The sequence below is a fragment of the Sceloporus undulatus genome, chromosome 11 (genome assembly GCF_019175285.1).
Source record: "Sceloporus undulatus isolate JIND9_A2432 ecotype Alabama chromosome 11, SceUnd_v1.1, whole genome shotgun sequence".
Taxonomy (NCBI): domain Eukaryota; kingdom Metazoa; phylum Chordata; class Lepidosauria; order Squamata; family Phrynosomatidae; genus Sceloporus; species Sceloporus undulatus.
The window spans coordinates 6,289,377-6,306,941 of NC_056532.1; the positions used below are offsets into that span (position 1 = coordinate 6,289,377).

The 17,565-nt window shown below is 50.5% G+C and overlaps 1 protein-coding gene across 11 annotated transcripts in view; it reads right to left on the minus strand.

Annotated features, from left to right (window-relative positions):
- Positions 1 to 1,671: 1,671 nt before the first annotated feature.
- The window catches only part of MYO18A (myosin XVIIIA), a 98,987-nt gene continuing 83,093 nt past the window's right edge, over positions 1,672 to 17,565 (minus strand). For 7 of the 11 annotated variants that reach the window (XM_042442228.1, XM_042442227.1, XM_042442225.1 and 4 more), the window contains 3 exons: positions 12,504 to 12,626; positions 9,641 to 10,962; positions 3,027 to 3,160 (listed from right to left, as the gene is read on the minus strand). In XM_042442228.1, coding sequence (XP_042298162.1) covers positions 9,642 to 10,962; positions 12,504 to 12,626 — 1,444 coding nt within the window. In that variant the 3' untranslated portion in view covers positions 3,027 to 3,160; position 9,641. Of the gene's footprint in view, positions 3,161 to 9,640; positions 10,963 to 12,503; positions 12,627 to 17,565 lie in introns of all 11 variants that reach the window. The other 4 variants (XM_042442234.1, XM_042442232.1, XM_042442231.1 and 1 more) reach the window with 1 other exon arrangement.

A 17,565-nucleotide genomic window follows, 5' to 3' on the forward strand; every position in this document is an offset into this window, starting at 1 on the left:
ACCAAGCAGGTGGGGAGAGCCCAGGGCTGCCGAGCGCTACAGCCCTTGCCATCTGTTCCAAACAAGCCAGGATTTGTGGCCTACATCCTCCCCGATGCAAAACAATCCCTGCCTCTTCTGTGTCCGAGGAGAGAAAGGCACCCTGGGGAGGCAGAAACGAAAGAGCAAAGCAGGCCTGTGGGCCAGAGGGGAGCTGGAATGAAAAATATCCCCCTGGAAGCTAAGCATCGTGTTGCTGTTGGACTACAACTCCCAGCAGCCTCAGCTGGCTAGGAGTTGCAACCCAACAGCATCTGGAGGGCCACAGGATTGATGTCCCTGGTTTTGGGGTGGCAGCAAAGGGTCAGTCACCAAGACCCAGATAACGGGATTTTTCACGGGAACCGTGCCTATGTCTGGGCCGAATTTTATTTAGAGTCCTACATTAGTTTAGGGCCCAGATTATTTGAAAGATGGTATCAAATGGGACTTGATTTGGCATTCTGGAACCAAACCCCAGCGGAGACCAAGGCCACTCCTGTAAGAGTTATTTAATTCTTTTAAAACTTTTGTAAAAATAAGATTCTACCTAAACGTTAGGAAGGACTTACTGACTTGACCAAGGAATGGACTGCCTTGGACGATGGATGTTCCTTCTTTGGAAAGATTGGATGGGCATCTTTTAGGAAAGCTTTGGTTGGTTGGTTGGTTGGTTGGCATTCTTGCATGGCGGGAGGGTTAGATTCAATGGCCCTTGGGGTCCCTTGTGGCTCTAAGTTGCTATGATTCTGTGGGCCAGCTTGCAGGGACTCAGTTTTCCTCTGCAAAAGGTATGGCTCTTGCATGGCTCCTGCCCCCTTCATAGCTAGGAAATGCTGCCCAGTGGTCACCGGAGGTCACAAATCACCCTCCTAAAGGGCAGCAGATTGCTCTAGCTCCAGTTTGGCCCAAGTCGACGGGCAGAGATTGAGGAAAAGAGAGCGAGTGAACGTGTGGTTAAAAAAAATTCAGGACAGAGTCCAGGTCGCTCACATCAAAACAGTCCGTGATCCGGAAGGAGAAGGGAAGCCGCTGGAGGCAGGAACCTGCCAGGCCGGGTTAGGGAAACTCGCTCGGCACAGAGAGCCAGCCGTGTGTGCGGTTTCAGATGTGGCGCCCGCGGCCCAGCTTCCCTTCCCAAAGCGAGACGTGGCTTCGCTAGCCCTGCGGCTGTTCCCTGCCTTTGTCAGAACCAATAGTGGCGTTTTAAAAAAGAGCAAATTGGTGTGTTGGTGAGGGGATGGCATAAATATTGGGGAAATGCCAGCTCCAATGCCTCGGTTATCCCCTTGAAAAGTAAGTATGAAAAGTAATGTGGAGGCATTAACTTGTTTCGCCGGCACCATCGCTTTGCTTCCCTTCATTTCATTTGTTTTGGAAAGCAATTTCCTCCGGCGCTCGTTGCTAAATTAACAAGAGCAACACGCCGCATGGCAATTATGACGCTCCTTCGCACGTCTTCCTTCCAAGCTCTGCTCCTGGTTGCAGACGATGGATCACAGACATCGATGTCCGTCAGAGATGTCACTTTGGTTCCCACACTCACGTCTCTAAAGTTTGGACTAAAACCCGGGGCAGCTCCATCGCCTTTCCCCTTCACGGGGCACTGACCGACCTGGCACCTCGCTCCAAGAAGAGGCGACAAGGACTACCAGCTGTAAATGACATTTATTTTCTTATTTAAAGTCGACAGACGGATGGAAGGGGTTGAAAAAGAAAGAGGAACGAAAACCAAACGCACAACAGAAGTAGTGCAAAACAAAGAGGAAATATATTATAAACCAAACCCAGATGAAGGGAGAGATGCTCGCTTTCCTCCTCCTTCTGACTCTGCCCCCCCAAGAAGTATTGTCTCCGGTTTGGCATCCTTTAACAAGGGTTTGTGGAAGTGCTCGTGGTGCGGCATTTTGTGGGGGAACAGGAAAGGCACCTCGCCAAAACGTGAGGTGGATCTGGCGTGTTTTTGGGAGAAGCCGAACAATTCGGGCACCGGGAGAAAAGAAAATTCCTTTGGATGTCAGCCCAAGCAGCAAGCAGCAAAATGCTTTTCTCACCCCAACCCAGAAAAAAAGAAAAGATCAAGCAAAAAGGTGTGTGTTATGCAGCCATTTTGGATAACCGGACAATCCTAGGAGCAGAAAGAAAGATTGGGTCCACATTTGGACCTCAGGTGTGCTGTGAAGAGAGCAGGGCAACGTGTACGTGGTTAATGGCAGAAGTTGGGGAGAAAGGGGATCGTTTGCTCCCGGGATTTCCTTTAAAAGGATAAAAATTTAAAAACAAGAAGTATCGGTGGAGACGCGGTGCCTCAAAGGGCTTTGGGCAGAAACCAAGTGCAAGAAAAGGAAGTGGGACCAGAAACGAGGCGGCGTGCGGTGTGTGCAACTGTGCAGCGCATGAGCGTAAAGCGTGCTTGTGCTCGACGACTCAGCCGTCCGAACGTACAAGTGCTCGCAGGGAAGGGATGGACCTGTTTCCCAGATAACGGGGCACGAAGGGAGGGGAGATTAAGAATGTATGCGTCTATGCAAACACACACCAATTTTTGGCTCAAGTTAAAAGAAAATGCTTCAAACCTCGGAGGGAGTGGCTTTCCGTGGGGTATCAGACGGGACATAAGTTATGATGCAAGATGGGGGCAGGCACTGCGGAGGGAAAACCCCTCCGACACAGAGACACACACAAGATGGACAAACCCAAAAGAGGAGTCCGGCTTCCCCCGCCATCCACCAAACAGGGGCAGGAGAGCAAAATCTGTCCAGCGCACAGAGTCCAAAATCCCCCCTAGTCAAGGGCCTTGTGGAGTCTTCGTCCCCTTCCACGCCACCAAAAGGACAGCGGTCCCACCTCAGCCCCGGTGAAGAGACAGACACCAACAGTGCGCTCGGCTGAGATCCTAAAGAAGGATGTGCGCTGTGCCCAGTGTGTGTCCAGCCGTGGCTTGGAAGAGGAGGAGGAGGGCGCACTGCCTGCTGGTTGCACTTCCGTGGGGGGCTACGCCGTGGTTTCCGCCGGTCTGCTCTCCGAATCACTGTCGCTCAGGTAACTCCGTGAGGAATACTTGGACCTGGGAGCGCCGTCAAAGATCTCCCGCTCCTCGTCAGATTTGTCGTAGGGAAACGATTTCCGGTAGGAGGGAGGGCTGCAGTAACAAGAAAGAAAGAGAGGGACAGAGAAAGAGAGAGAGATTACTAGAGGCCATATCCTCTATAGGATGTCAGCATGCACCTTTTGGGACACACGGAGGTTCAAGACTCTTTCTCGTTTTTCAAAAAGTAACCCCGCTTTCATGCCATCCACAGGTGGGCACCGCAAACGGCATGCACCGATGGGCAAGAGGTCTCAATAGTGCTACCTGTGAAAGCAGCCTTTGCGCCTGGGTCATCCTTCGTTCTGGTACAGCAGCAGGAGAGTATCAATATATATGGGGAAAGGTTTGGCACTCCTGAGCTCATGCTGTGCCAGACAGTCCCCTTGAACTATCAGCCTACCTAGATCTCTTCAGATGCTGGAAGCAATGCTTGCTACTCATTCTGAGACCAAAGGCACCCAAACTTCTGGACACTTGGAACTGAACCCTGACTACTCTTCCGCTTCTCTTTGTTTTCCCAGCTACTGACGGATTCCGGCTAAGGATCCTTGCGGCTTCTCTCTTACTTCTCCTGTTCCTTCTCCTCTCCTCCATTTCTGGAATCTTATTCTGAAATCTGAACTACTCAAAAGCCAAAATTGTGAGCGGCGGAGACAGTGACGCCTTTGCTTTCTGAGGGTTCAATGGATACACACTTTGTTTCATGCACAAAATGATTTAAAATAGATATATTATATAAAATGACCTTCAGGCTACCTGTACAAGGACTATACTAAACGTAAATGAATTTCTGTATTTAGACTCCACGCTCCAAGATATCTTGTTGTGTGTATTCTAAAATCCAAAACAAACAAACAAATAAATAAATAATCAGAAATCCAAAACCGCTTTTCAAAAAGAGAGTGGTGGCAGGAGGCCTCCATGTCTCCATCTGGGTTCCAGTTCGCCTTGGAGAAGGGTTAAGCCAACTACTGCTCTGCTTTCCTGAGAGCTCATTATTCATCTTTATTCCTTTTTCATATCCTCCAACACTTCCAGGGCATTCGGTGGTGATTTACTCTCCCCCATAGTTAGCAGAGCTAAGCAAATAATCTGTGGCAAATCAGGCATTTGTTGGAAATTTCACCCCTATCTGTTGCAAGCTACGCTTGAGGGGAAGAAAAGAGTGAAGATGGGGGAGAAGGAGGAGGAGGAGGAGGAGGAGGAATACATTTGCAAACGCGCTCATTATGTGCAGCCATTTGCAAGCTCCCTCCCAGAACATGGAGGGACAATTTGCCAGTGGGCCCACACAACTGAGCTTCACAAACACACAACCAGACCTGCCTCCGTAAACACCAAGTATGCTACGTCCTTTGCAGAGCCGCCAAGTCGAAGCTGAGGGTCGGAAGCAATTTTCGGCGGAGTTGTTGGAGTCGGTAGAAAAATACGTGCTCTGGCTTCAAAATGAAAACTCAGCACATTCAATGCCTAGTTTGTTGCATATTTACCTTTGTAGGCATTTAGGAACGTTTTCTTGTTCAGAAATTTAATCAAATAAGTGCATAAAGGCATTCCTGGATGGCAAGGGGTTGGATTTTATGGCTCTTGAGGTCTCTTCCAACTCTATGATTCTATGGTTTTATGTTTGATCCACCTGATCATCCTGTTGATTTGTGTGGCGGTGATGTGCTACTTGTGCTACTACTGTTCTACATCAGCAAGCTTGGTTTTACTAATGAATAGGTATTTGCCATTTATGAAGGAGTCAGAGTCGGAGAGGAGGAAAACAGAGGAGTTGGAGGTCTGGCGTACCAACTCTGGAGCCCTGGTCCTCAGCAATAGCATTCTTTGGCTTCACTTATGAAAGCTGGGCCGGAGAAAGACACCAATGTGCGTTTAAGCCCTCCGACGACCCGAGCGCATGGCTGGGAATCCATCTCTTTACTTTTGCAATGGCTCCCAGCAAGGTGAGGCTCTAGGCTAAGCTGCAGCCAAATCGCTAGGGGATCCAAGCAGATCTAGCTATCACCTCTCAAGCTCTGGGAATTTGGGCCTTGCAGCTTTCCAGATTTAGGGCTCATGCAAATGGAGGAGGGAGACTCCTCTCTGCATCTGTTCTGTGATCAGAAAAGAGTGCACACTATCATCATCATCATCATCATCATCATCATCATCATTTATCCTGCTTTTCTCCAAACATAGGGACTCACTAGAAGATATGAGCCCATGGCCAGCAGGCATCTCCCACAATCCAGGGCAAAGGAGGATGCAAAAGAGAAGATGCCATTGCCCATGGTGTTTAAAGGCTTGTCTCTCGGTGGGAAGACTCTGTGCTCCCTTCAAGAAAACCAGCAACGGATTACATCCCTCAGTCAAAGAATTCCTGAGCCCTTTCGGTGGTGTTCAAAGAGAGAGGAAAAATTAGGCAAGAATATTTCATGAGAAAACAACGCTGCCACCGAGGAAGCCAGGCTGAACCACAAAACCCAATTAAAACCAGTCCGTTCCAGGTGGCAGGATGCCTGGGCAAAACCAGGCAAGCGAATGGCTTCTCGCGCAGGGCTCCAAAGAGACCGAGCCAAGTTCTGCAGGGAAGGCTCTCCAAACGCGAGGCTTTTATCGCATTTTAGAGATGATGGCAGAAAGAGAGAGGAACAGGCAGGGGAGGAAACAGGGGCTTTTGCATGCCTAAGGTGTCTCATGTTATCTTTAGTGTATAAAAGAAAAAAGGACCACAAAGCACAGAAAGACTCTGAGACTCCAGGGAGGCACTACCAGACAGAGCAGGCAATGCCAAGTTAGATAGGCACATGGCGTGACTTATCCGAGGCACCTATTTATGCTCCCTATGTATCCAACATACACTTCTGGCACTGGTAGGGAAAGTGAGGGCTCCAGACTGGCTCAGCCTGGGCACAAACTCTCCCACTGCCTGCTATGGCATCCTCAATGGCACGACGCTGGCTGCTGATGCCTCCCAAATCCCTGGCCTGGCATTGGCAACAGAATCAAAAAATAAAAGGAGTGTGCTTGGAGCACTCCAAGGGGCCCTCCGCTCTCTCAGGTCTACAGACGCTCATGCTCCCAACCTCTTCTTTTCAGTGACTCTCAAAGGTGCGGCAAGATCCCTTTGCAAGCTGATTTTCCAGACTAACACGGCTAGGCCTTTGGAATCTGGATTAAGAAATGGCTTTCCCCCACAGTGTCTTCCTCACAGTCCCATCCTCTCGCTTACACAGAGACACAGACACAGGCATAAGAACTGGGGAAAGATAATGTTGCATGTGTGCGAAGACACGCAAAGCCATCTCTCCCAGCTCTGCAACACCTTCCACCTTCCATCGCAGAGCGCCTCGCAACCAATGCGTCCCCCGTTCCCTCTCCTCCGCCTGCCTCCTGCGTTTGCTCAAACCCAATCTCACCCCTCCTGGCTCCATTTCTGTTATGTCAGCTGGAGCGTTAAGTGCATTAAGAAATCTAAAGCACAACATTCCCCCAGCTGCAAAAGGCTGCTACAGCAATTGAACAGTTTAAAAAGAAATTGCCTTAAAACACACACACGTATGCTCCGTTCTTCCCCAATTGTTCTCCTATCCGGGGCTGTCGGAAACCATTTAATACGTAAATATAAATATAGATAGATGGATAGACAGACAGATAGACTCGGGGAGGGGAGGTATACACGCATGCACATACACACACAGAGAGAGGAGTACACAGCCACACATTTTGCCTCTCCTGCAGTTGTGTCACCTACTACTTTGCTGCAAAATCAACCCGAGCGATTCTGTCCGCCCCATTTCCATGCGCCTGTCACCCGCCTCTCTCTTGTCATGTTGGCAACGTGGGCAAACAAAGGGCTTCAGATGTGGGCTGGACCAGCTGCCAACCGAGGCAGGCAGTGCCTCGCCAGGGAGGGCTCAGCTATGTCGAACTCGGCACCGTGAAATGGAGGAAGAGTGTGGAGGAAGGGTTTGCTTTCTGGCATGGATGGAAAAAGTCTTCATACATACCCAGAAAAGGTTCAAAAAGCATGTTTCTTGCGTGTCAACGAGAATCCTGTGATGAAAACAACACAACTCAGCAAATGAAACCAAGTGACTGACTAAACTCTCCATTCTTCTCTGTCTGGTCTCGCCATCCTATGCCAGTGTGGTGCATAATAAACACACTCCAAAAGAGTGCCACCATCACAATTTGCGCTGTTTGTCCAAGATTACACACAAAGAGGTTGTCAAGGCTCAGGCAGGTTGAAAGGCACCACTTAGTTTGGCGGTTATGGGACTCCGGAGAGAAACTGGCTTTAAAGGAAAGAAGTGGGGAGGTGGGGGTCCTTGGCAGAGTTTACTAATCCTGCAGCCAGTTTCTGCATTCTGGGCTGCTTCTGCTGCCACACAGACCTGTAATGCACTCACCTTGGGTAGTTTGCTTACCAGCTTGTGCCATCCAAGAAACAATCCCCAAGTGGGCAGTTGACTCAGCATGGCTTTTGCAAGAGGAGCAAAAAGTGGACAGGTTCCAGAAACTAATGCCAACCTGCCACTGGAGTGGCTTTGGAAGTAACGCATTAGAAAAGCAGGCAAGAGCCTGGTGTAGAAGGACAGAGGCTCCTTCCGGAGCTGGTATTCCCCTTTCTTTCTGTTATTATCATTCCCTTTAAAAAAAAAACAAACCAGGAGCGCAAACATCCATCTCTGCGCCTGGCAGCAACTAATCTCCCGGCTGCATATGGGAGAGGGCAGAGGTACACCGGAGCCCATTAATTGTGCGGGAAATAAATACAGCCAGTTTTGAAACGGCCCTGGAGAGGATTAAGGCATCTCAGTGTCCCATTCCTTGCTGCAGCTAATCCTTGGGGGAGCGAGGGAACAGAGCGATAGGCGAGGCGGGCCTTTGGTTGGATCCTGAGTGGCTCTTCTTGGGAAGAGGCAAGCAAAGAAGGAAAAAAGAGGAAGGAGTAAACAGCAGTATAACCGCCAGATTGATGGAAGTCCGAGTGCCATTCCATTCTGCTCACCTGGAGGAATCCTGGGTCCATTTATGGGCACCAGAATTCAACGATATGGACAAGTCGGAGTACGTCCAGAGGAGGTGATGGAAATGATGGAAGCTCTGGAAACCAAGCCTTGTGAGCAATGGCTTAAGAAGCTGGGGATATTTAGCTTGGAGATGAGACGACTGAAAGGAGATATGAAGGGACGTTATAGAGAAGATGGGGTCATCTTGTTTTTTGCTGCTCCAGAACACAAACAAATGGGTCCAAATGACAAGAAAAGAGATTCCACCTAAACATTAGGAAGAACTTCTTGGCTGTAAGAGCTGTTTGACAGCAGAATAGACTGCCTTGGAGGGTGCTGAAGCCTCCTTCTTTGGAGGCCTTTAGACAGAGGTTATGTGGGCATCTTTCAAGCATGGCATCATTGTGACGTCCAGCATGGCAGGGGGCTGGGCTAAGTGGCCCCTGGGGTCCCTTCCAACTCTAAGCCTCTACAATGATTTCATCCTTGCAACTGAGGATGAATAATTTCCAGTTTTCTCCCCATTGAGGATTTTTCCATACGTCTGTGCAGTTTTCATCTAGTATCCGCACATCCCAAAAGGGATGTCATTTTATACTGAAGTGACAATCACAGTTTAGGGGTAAAACTCAGTGTCCCCAGGTAAGCACTGGTAGGTTTTTCTTTGCACAAGATTGCAGATTTGCACACAGAAAAATAAACCTTGCATTGAAAGACCCACATGGCTATCTGGACATGATGGTTTCCATGCAAAGGACTGTCACAGAAAGAACCTATGTCTATTTCCAAATAAGAATGTATGAATGCCAGGCAAATGTGGCACAAAATTCTTGCCCCTTTGTTATTCTTCCTGGCATTTGACAATCAAACTCTGGTGGACACTCTGAGATTGTCCAGTTTTAGCTATGTATAAATCAAAGGAATTAGTAAAGATGGAAAAGAGGCTTCTTTTGCAAATGCACACAACACACACACACACATGCTTCAGCCTCAGTTTTCCTAGACAAAGGAACATGCAGGCAAATTAGAGGAGAATTCTTTAAAAAGAGAACTGCCAACATTGTCGCCCAGCCAAGCGATCTGTCGCCAGCTCAGGACTGCAAATGGTGGTTGAGGGTGCTGCCCTTACACATCTTGGCATCTTTGATGCCACAGTGGCTGGGAATAATACCTAACCCCTACAGCAGGGGTGGCCAACTTGTGGTCCTAACCCTAGGACAGCTGCCTTCCGGATCCATTTACAGCAGCCATCTGTAGCTACCTGTTGAAGAAAGAGTCTGGGAGGGCGATGTTAGTTACTGGAGACACATGGTTGTGCATTGGGTCAGTCCACAAAATCTGGGCAAGTCATCCATCCATTGCTCACATGCAGGAGGAAAGGCATCCATCAACTTCTTCCCAGTTTGGTCAGTTGGATGTTCCTCAGTCTGGGTGAAGGACCAAACTGGCCTCCTACCCTACCCTCCTTCCCTCCTTCCCCCATGGTTAGAGGTTAGTCGAGAACACCGTGCACACGCTCCATGCCACCTGCCTTAGTCGCTCTCCGGCCGGTACAGGTACTTCATCATGAGGCTGTCCACCTGCTTTTTGCGTTGCTTCTCCTCCTTCTTGAGCTGCTTGTTTGACTTCCCAGCTTCTGGTCCATCTTTGGGAGCTCCAGGGTCCTCCCCTTCCAAGGCCCGCTTGGGGCCCTTCTTAATGCTGGAGTTGCTGCGGTACGAGACGGTGGAACCCGAGGAGGACTCGGAGGAAGACCCAGACCGATGCTGCTGCTTCTTCTTCTTGGATTTCTTCTTGGACTTCTTGGAGTGTTTTCGGGAGCTCTTCCTTTGCCGCTCGGGAGAGGAAGAGGAGGAGGAAGAAGAGTCGCTGGAGGAACTGTTACTCCTCCTCTTGCCCTTTGTGCTGTGAGGCCTGGAGAAATCCAGAGCCGAGGCTGACCTGCGAAGGCTGCTGGCCGCATGCTCACTTGTCTCCAACAGAGCGGCACTTCTGGAGCTCCGGATGCTCCTTCGGTCATCTTCCTCTGAGTCAGGATCCAGGCTGGAGCGCTTGAACTTGACAGGCTTGTAGTTAAGCACCTCGTGGATGGCGGCTTCCAGGTCCGGGTCAAAGTAGCTGCGGTGGCCGACGGGGCGGATGTCGGGGTCTTCTTCCTGTGGCTCCTCCGAGGCAGAGGTCCGAGGGCGAGGGGGCACAGAGAGGCTGCGGGAGAGCGAGTGCTGGCTGTAGAGGGACCGGGAGTCACTCAGGGCCAGGCTGGCCGTATCATCGGGCTGAGAGTGGCCCAGGGAGAGCCGTGAGCTTGGGCGGCTGTAGGAAGGGCTGAGGTCATCCAGGCGAGAAGCGCTTCGCCGCAGACTGCCTGGGCTGGAGAGGGCAAAGCTGAGGGACGACCGAGCATCATCTTCCCGGGGCTCCAAACCACCACACCAGGAGGCCCCGCCATGACTGACTGGAACCGAGAGGACGGAGGACCTATCGAACTCTGCTGCCGACATGGACCAGCGTTTCTCCAGGCCCCGGTGGAGGTGGCTGCCAGTCTCGGAGAAGGACTGGGAGAGGACCGAGCTCCTCCCGTTCATTTCGTCTCCCCCTGACTTCTTCCACGAGGCAACGGAGCCCCCCTCGTCCAAGCCGCCCGTGACGGAACTGTGTTTGGCCTTGCGGAAGGAGCGGTCAGGGGAGTCCGGGCGCTCACTCAGTGTCGAGAAGAGGGTCTCCTCGTCCCCTTTGCCCCCAATGGAGTCCTTGAGGTTGCCACGTTTTCTGTAGCTCAGGGAACTCATGACGGAGGCTGGCCTAGTCTCCTCTGCCTCCTTGGCCTCTTTGTTTGCCAAGTTCGGGCCAGGCCTGACAGAGGCCAGAGAGAAGGAGAGGCCATAATAGGTTGAGGGAGGAAAGAAAGGAGAGAAAGACAGAGCAGATAAATCCAAGAGGTTGTGAGTGTGGGCTTGCGAGTGTGTATGAGAGACAAAAGGCCCAAAGGAACAGTGCGAGAAAGTGCACTTATGTGTAAGACAGAGAGAGAGGGCAAAGAAGCAGTGTGACAGAAGGTGTGCGCATGTGTGTATGTTTGTGCGAAGCATTGTACAATTCAAGGCCTTGTTCTACACACTGCTTTTCCACCCCTGTTCCCAAAGAAAGGGGGGGGGGGGAGAATGCTGGCACTGATTTCAATTTATTTTGTTGTCAACTACCTGGAGAACACGGGCATCACAAAAACAGAGGGGAGGGAATGAAAATTATTTAAAAAGGGGGGAGGGAGCGTGAGCATTATCTTCCCTGACAAAATGTTCTACATCCATGCCGAGGAATAAATTAAACCAATTAAGAGCATGCCTCAGATCTCCCCCCCGGCTTGGCGCTCACGTGAACATTATGGAGATGGGGGGGGGAGAAGGAAGAAGGAGGGAAGGGGACTGTGTTCCCCCCTTTTCCAGCACTTGAGTGAGAAACGGCTTTGATACCAAATGAAATCTCTCCTCCTTGCTAAGCAGGGATGGTTGGGGGAAAGGCAAAAAGGAAAGGGGAGCTGGCGCCATTCCCGTAGCACATTGTGCCCAAAAGTGGTGCCAGCGAGGTCCTTGGCAACAACACAGACACACACACACACACACACACACTAGCCACACGCCGCCTCTCCTTCCAAGGTGCACACCATGCACTTGTGAGAGCAGGTGGCTATGGGCGGGCGTGATGGCAACGGTGGCTCGGCTTACCCGGCGGCGGCGGCAGTGGCGCCATCAGCCTTGAGCCTGCCATGCACCAATGCCGCCGTTGCCGCTGCAGTGCTGCTGGTTGCCATGGCAACAGGTGTCCTATAAATAGCCCCGTGTCTGGTTCCTGGTCACTTTCAAAGGATGGGGAAGGAAGGAAGGAAGGAAGGAAGGAAGGAAGGAAGGAAGGAAGGAAGGAAGGAAGGAGGGTGGGCGGGCAACAGGGTAACCTCTGCCCAGGAGTTTCCTTCTTGGACCCTGGGTGGCAGATGGTGTGTGGCCCTTCTGGGAAAAGGCTGGGGATCTGCCTTCCAAGTCATAGAATCACAAAATGGGTAGGAAAGGGATAAGGAGAGCAGCATGGCTTCATCTTGGGCTCTCTGGCACAGGATTCCACAGAAGGAAGGAAAGGAAAGAGGGAGTGTGTTTTGGAATGGCCCTCCAAAACAGTGGCTACCTGAATGCATCTCCCCAATGCTCTGTATGGAGAGCAACCACCTGTGCAAGGTCTTATCATACTTTGGGGGACCTGACCAAGACATGAAGGCTTCACAGCTACCACTGATCCTTCAGATGTCTGCTCTGGTACCTGACCAATCCAAGGATACTTTCCACCAACGGAAATGGGGTGACACTCCCAAACCCGAGGGGAATATCCCAGCTGGCCCTCCTCACCTGCCGCTCTTCAAGCTGCCATCCTCAGAGACCGTCTTGGAAGAGCCTTTGTTCTTACACAGCCATGACTTCACGCCGTCCACGCGATCCTCCAGCTCCGAATCAGCATCCGAGTCTCCATCGCTGGAAGAGGGGGGAGCAACAGAGAGATTAGAGCACCATCTTTCTGCTTTGCGGGGTTCAGGGGGAACTGAGAACATCAGGATCCAACGTGCGCTAGGGCTTAGATGGTCCAGCCAAGAGAGAGTTAGTCAGGACTCAAGAAACCCCACTCCAAGGGATCACACATGCCAAGAGAGGGAAACATGTGGTTGTCATTGGATTACAGTTCCCATCACCCCTCACCCCTGCCTACATTGGCCAACACTAGGGATATACATCATTGAGTATTTCAGCCTCACATGCAAGGACAAATAGTTACTGTCCTCTTGTCCCATTCTCCCAATGGGTTGTGGAGGAATTATTCTGTGTAGAAACAGGGATTCCTGTGCAAGATCCCTCCTGTGTTTTCCTACACACTATAATTCCCCTGCAACACATCAGGATATTTGGATACTGGCAGAACATGGCAAAAAGCTCAACTGTCTTCCAACAGGGCTTCCATTTTCCTGCCTAGCAATGAATCATTGTGAAATACTTTCCATCCCTACGTAGGACTAATGGGAATTGAAGTCCAACCCTGCCTAGAGGTCCACAAGCTCCTCAGCACCACAATAAATACATCGATTTAAACCTTTAGCGTGGAGATGGACAATCCATGGCCATCTGGATGCAAATCCCAGCATCCCTCACCCATGGCTATGCTAGCTCTGCTGCACCTTACTCTTCATTCACAGATCTTTCCAGCCATTGCTGCTTCTGGTACTTTCTGGAAGGGTTAAAAACCTACAAAACCTTATTTACAGCAGGAGAGGCCTACAGACTGCAATGCAACCTTGACTCGGACCAGACACAGCTATGGGTCACCTCCATCCTCCCTTGGCCAACATGTGAGGAGGGCTTTCTTGACAGTGAGGGCATCTGTTTCAAACAAACAGCTGGTGCATGGCTGCCTCTCTGTTTCTCCAAGCTGAAGGAAGAAGCCTCCATGGCCCTCAAATCCATGCCCTGCAGAGAAGGAGAAAAGAGGAGAAAACCTCCTGCTTCTCCCCGGAGGGCTTAGCCAGCCTCGCGGTGGGCGGCTTCTGCCAAGCTGCCTTCAGGGAGGCTCTTCTAAGCGTCCCCAGCCATCCGCTTCAACCTATTTTTGTAAACCATCTCTCACTGCCGCAACGTCGTCTTTCTTTCTCTCTTCTCTCAATATGTTCCTGTCCTGGAGGCTCTGCTTGAAGCCATGTGTCTAGAAACCGCAGCAGTCCCCGGGGATTGGGAAGCAGAAACAGAGCCAACCCCCCCCCCCCAAGCTACTCAGTGACACCAATATCTTCTCCCTCACCAACTCTCCCACAACCATCTTCTTCCATGCTCCCCCCCTTCGCTCCACTCCTCCCATTAGGAGACTGTCTTGCACCCAGTCTGGGCACTGGGGACCATCTGGCTCAGTGGCATCTACACCAACTGGCAGAGGCTCCTCAAGACTGGAGGCAAGAATCTGCCCCATCTTGGCCCCTACCCGCAAATTCCAAGTCACTTAGGCTGCATCAGCACTGCAGAAAAAGTCCATTTTGATGCCGCTTTAACCGCAAAGGCTCAATACTATGGAATTGTGCAAAGTGTAGTTTGGTTAGCCTTCTCTGCCAAGTGAGTGCTGGTGCCACAAGAAACTACACTTCCCAGAATTCTCCAGCATGGCAATTAAAGCAGTGTCGAACTACATTATTTATGCAGCTTTAGTGTTGGTTAAAAGAGCCCCAAATTGTGAAATCAACCTCTTAGGTAGTGTTAGGAGGAACAGGAGGTGTAGTTTGTGAAGTTGAAGGCTTTCGTGGCCGGCATCCATAGTATGTTGTGGGTTTTTCGGGCTATGTGGCCATGTTCTATAAGAGTTTATTCCTGACGTTTCGCCAGCATCTGTGGCTGGCATCTTCAGAGAATCAGATGCCAGCCACAGATGCTGGCGAAACATCAGGAATAAACTCTTATGGCCACAGAGCCCTAAAAACCCACAAAATACTAGGGGGTGTAGTTCTTTCCACCTTCCCCTGCAGCCCACTAACCACCGTTGCCTACCTTCTCTATCTGTGGATGATGGGGATCGAACTCAAGATCTTTCATATGCAAAGCATGGGCTCCGACATGCCGCTAACCACAGTGACATCCAAGAATACATTTACATTTGTTCCACGCAACTTCGATCGAGCTTTTCCCCATCCGTCCCCCCCCCCCCAAAAAAGGAAGTATTCCTAGAGACTGCAGCTGGGGAAGGAGACAACGAAGCCTACATCTAAGCTCCCGAGAAACGCAGCCCTTCGATCCTCTCCTTTCCGGGCAGAAAAGTTCTCAACATCCGCTCTACACTCCAGTCCTTCAGAGGGAAGAAGAGACGGATCGTTAAGCTGGTTTAAATAACTGCGATACAAGCGTGTGTTGGAGAGATACACCCAGAGGGCCAGGGAGAGCTTAGAGACACCACGGCGGAGAAGGAAAGAAAAGATCATTCTTCCTCTCTTTTAAAGTGTGGGGGTGGCGCTGAGAGAGAGAAAGGGGGAGAGAGACCCCTCAAGATGAGGCACAAAGGAGAGGCACAATGCTAAGAGCCTAACCCCATTAAAACCCTCAGATCTACCACGCACTTGCTGGTGCTCCCTGGCATTAAAAACTAACCTTCCCGCCGCCACGTTGATGAGTTTCATTCATCAAATAATGATAAATATGCGCGCCCCTTGTACCTGTCGATGTGTGCGCACATGCACACCCACACGCACGTTATTCTTTGCATCCATGTCTTCCCCACAACAAAACAAGGAGAGAAAACCATTCCCCAGTATTATGGCCTTGAGTGGATAATAGAGAGGCAGCAAGCCCTTGCAAAAGGAAAGGGGTGACAGTGGAGGATCGGAGGGCTTCCTTTCACAGCTCTCCCCAAATGGGTTTTTCATACAAAGGCAACGGTTGGGAAGAAGCAAAGGAAACAGGAGTTTAGTGGGCTGCAGGATTTACGCAGGATGGCCAGACACATACACCTTTTCCAGAACATGTCCTACATTTGAGCCTGCTGTCCAAGAGGAAGACCAAAATTAGTGTTTTTCGCTTACTGTTTTGCAACACCCCCCATTTTCCTGCAAGGCCTTACATTTTGCAACGCCTTGTCCTCCTTTGCAGCTAGGACATCTCCTCTCCTTGGATTTATGGCTCTGAGCAAGCCCAATCCCCCCCCAAAGGTAAAAGCTGATTTGTATGCGAGCGTAACAGCTGCCGCATCCGGCCGAAAGCGTCCAAATTTATAAGCAGTGTTCATAACGGTATTGATTACCCTGAGCAAGGAAAGGCGCGCCGTTACGTCCGGGGAGGGGAGGCGAGGCCGTGTTTCGCCCTGCTCCCGTATAAATCTCCCGGCTAATGCGGGGCTGTTTACCGCTTTCATTAGGATTACGGCAATAAGAGCGGTATCTATAAGTAAATCGGAGCATTATTGCTTTCCCCATCTGACTGGGCACAATAACTCTCTGCTCCGACGTCCCCGTGGCGCTAAGTGGAAGGAGCCGAGAAGGAAATCTATCCCCTCCCGGGGAAGCTTTCCTCCAAAACGGAGCAGACCCCGTTCAAAAGACATCTAATGTAGTGTTTAATGAATGCTCTCCTCACTGTGGGTTTATTTTCTCTACCGGAGGATCTCCTACGCCAGTCTGACCTCCCTCTGAATCGGAATCGTCCTTCTTCAATTCAAAGGAGCAAACTCCCCTTGATCAGCCAAAACCTAGCCGTCTCCCTCTCTGGGAATAAATGCCAGGAGGCAGTCTGTTATTTTGTTTTTTTGGAGAGGAAGGGGAAAAAAGACCAGACACCGAAGCGCCCCGTAAACAAACTCTGGGGGCAGCTGAGATTTTAAATTGTCGGAATTAAACCTTCCGTCAAAGGCAATTTATGTCCAGGCTAGCGTGCCATTAGTTAACTGGGATCCAAATCACCGGGGAACGAGCAAACGCAGACCGAACGGCGGGGGACATTAATTGCGTGTGACAACGAGGCTCCAGCGGCCCTCCATCACTGCTGCACACAATTACATTTATCATTAGCCCGTATAGATCCTGCCACAGCCCCAGTCAGGCCCATCTTCGGCTCAGAGGCAGAACAGAGAGGAGGTGAGAAAAAGAGAAGAGGGAGGTGGGGAGACGGAGAGACTTTGCCATCAAAATCGTTCCGCCGACCACAGTGAGATCAGGGACTCAAAGGAAAGCACCGTCCGACAATGCTTTCAACCACAGGTGGGCAAGCGCCACAGGTCCGGGGGACAATTTTTGGTCCCCAGCATCCGTGGGGCGACAGGGGAGGCAAAGCTCATCCCGCCAAGTAAAGCTAGGAAGCCATTTCAGGCTTTGAACTCCTCTGATCCGAGGGGAAAGAAAGCACAGGGGTACTGCACCTGCTCTTTACGCAAAACAGCCACTCTACAGGTTCCTAGTAGCAAAAGCTAATCTAATTTTTGCCAACACCCCTTTTCCAATGCGGGAATTCATCGGGATACTATGGACTACTACTAAAAAGAGCAAGGAATGGGTCCTAGAGCAAACCAAGCCTGAACTCTCCCTAGAAGCCAAGGTGACGAAGCCATGGCCGTTGTGCTTTGGACACATCTTAAAATGACTTGACTCATTGGAAAAGACAAGAATGCTTGGCAAAATGGCAGTTAGAAAGGAAAGAGAGAGACTGCACTGCAGGCTTTGGTCAAAAAAGCCTGGGCAGCCCTCCCTGAGTTTGCAAGACCAGAAAAAGACTGTGGGGGACTTGAAGGTCCCCACAAGTGGAAGGCAATTTGCAGCAAATACAGTTGGCCTTCCAAATCCACTGAGTCTTTTATCCATGGATTCAATTGTCCACAGCTTGAAAATATTCCAAAAAGGTATAAATTCCTAAAAGCAAATCTTTACTTTGCTACTTTATATAAGGGAAGCTATTTTACCAT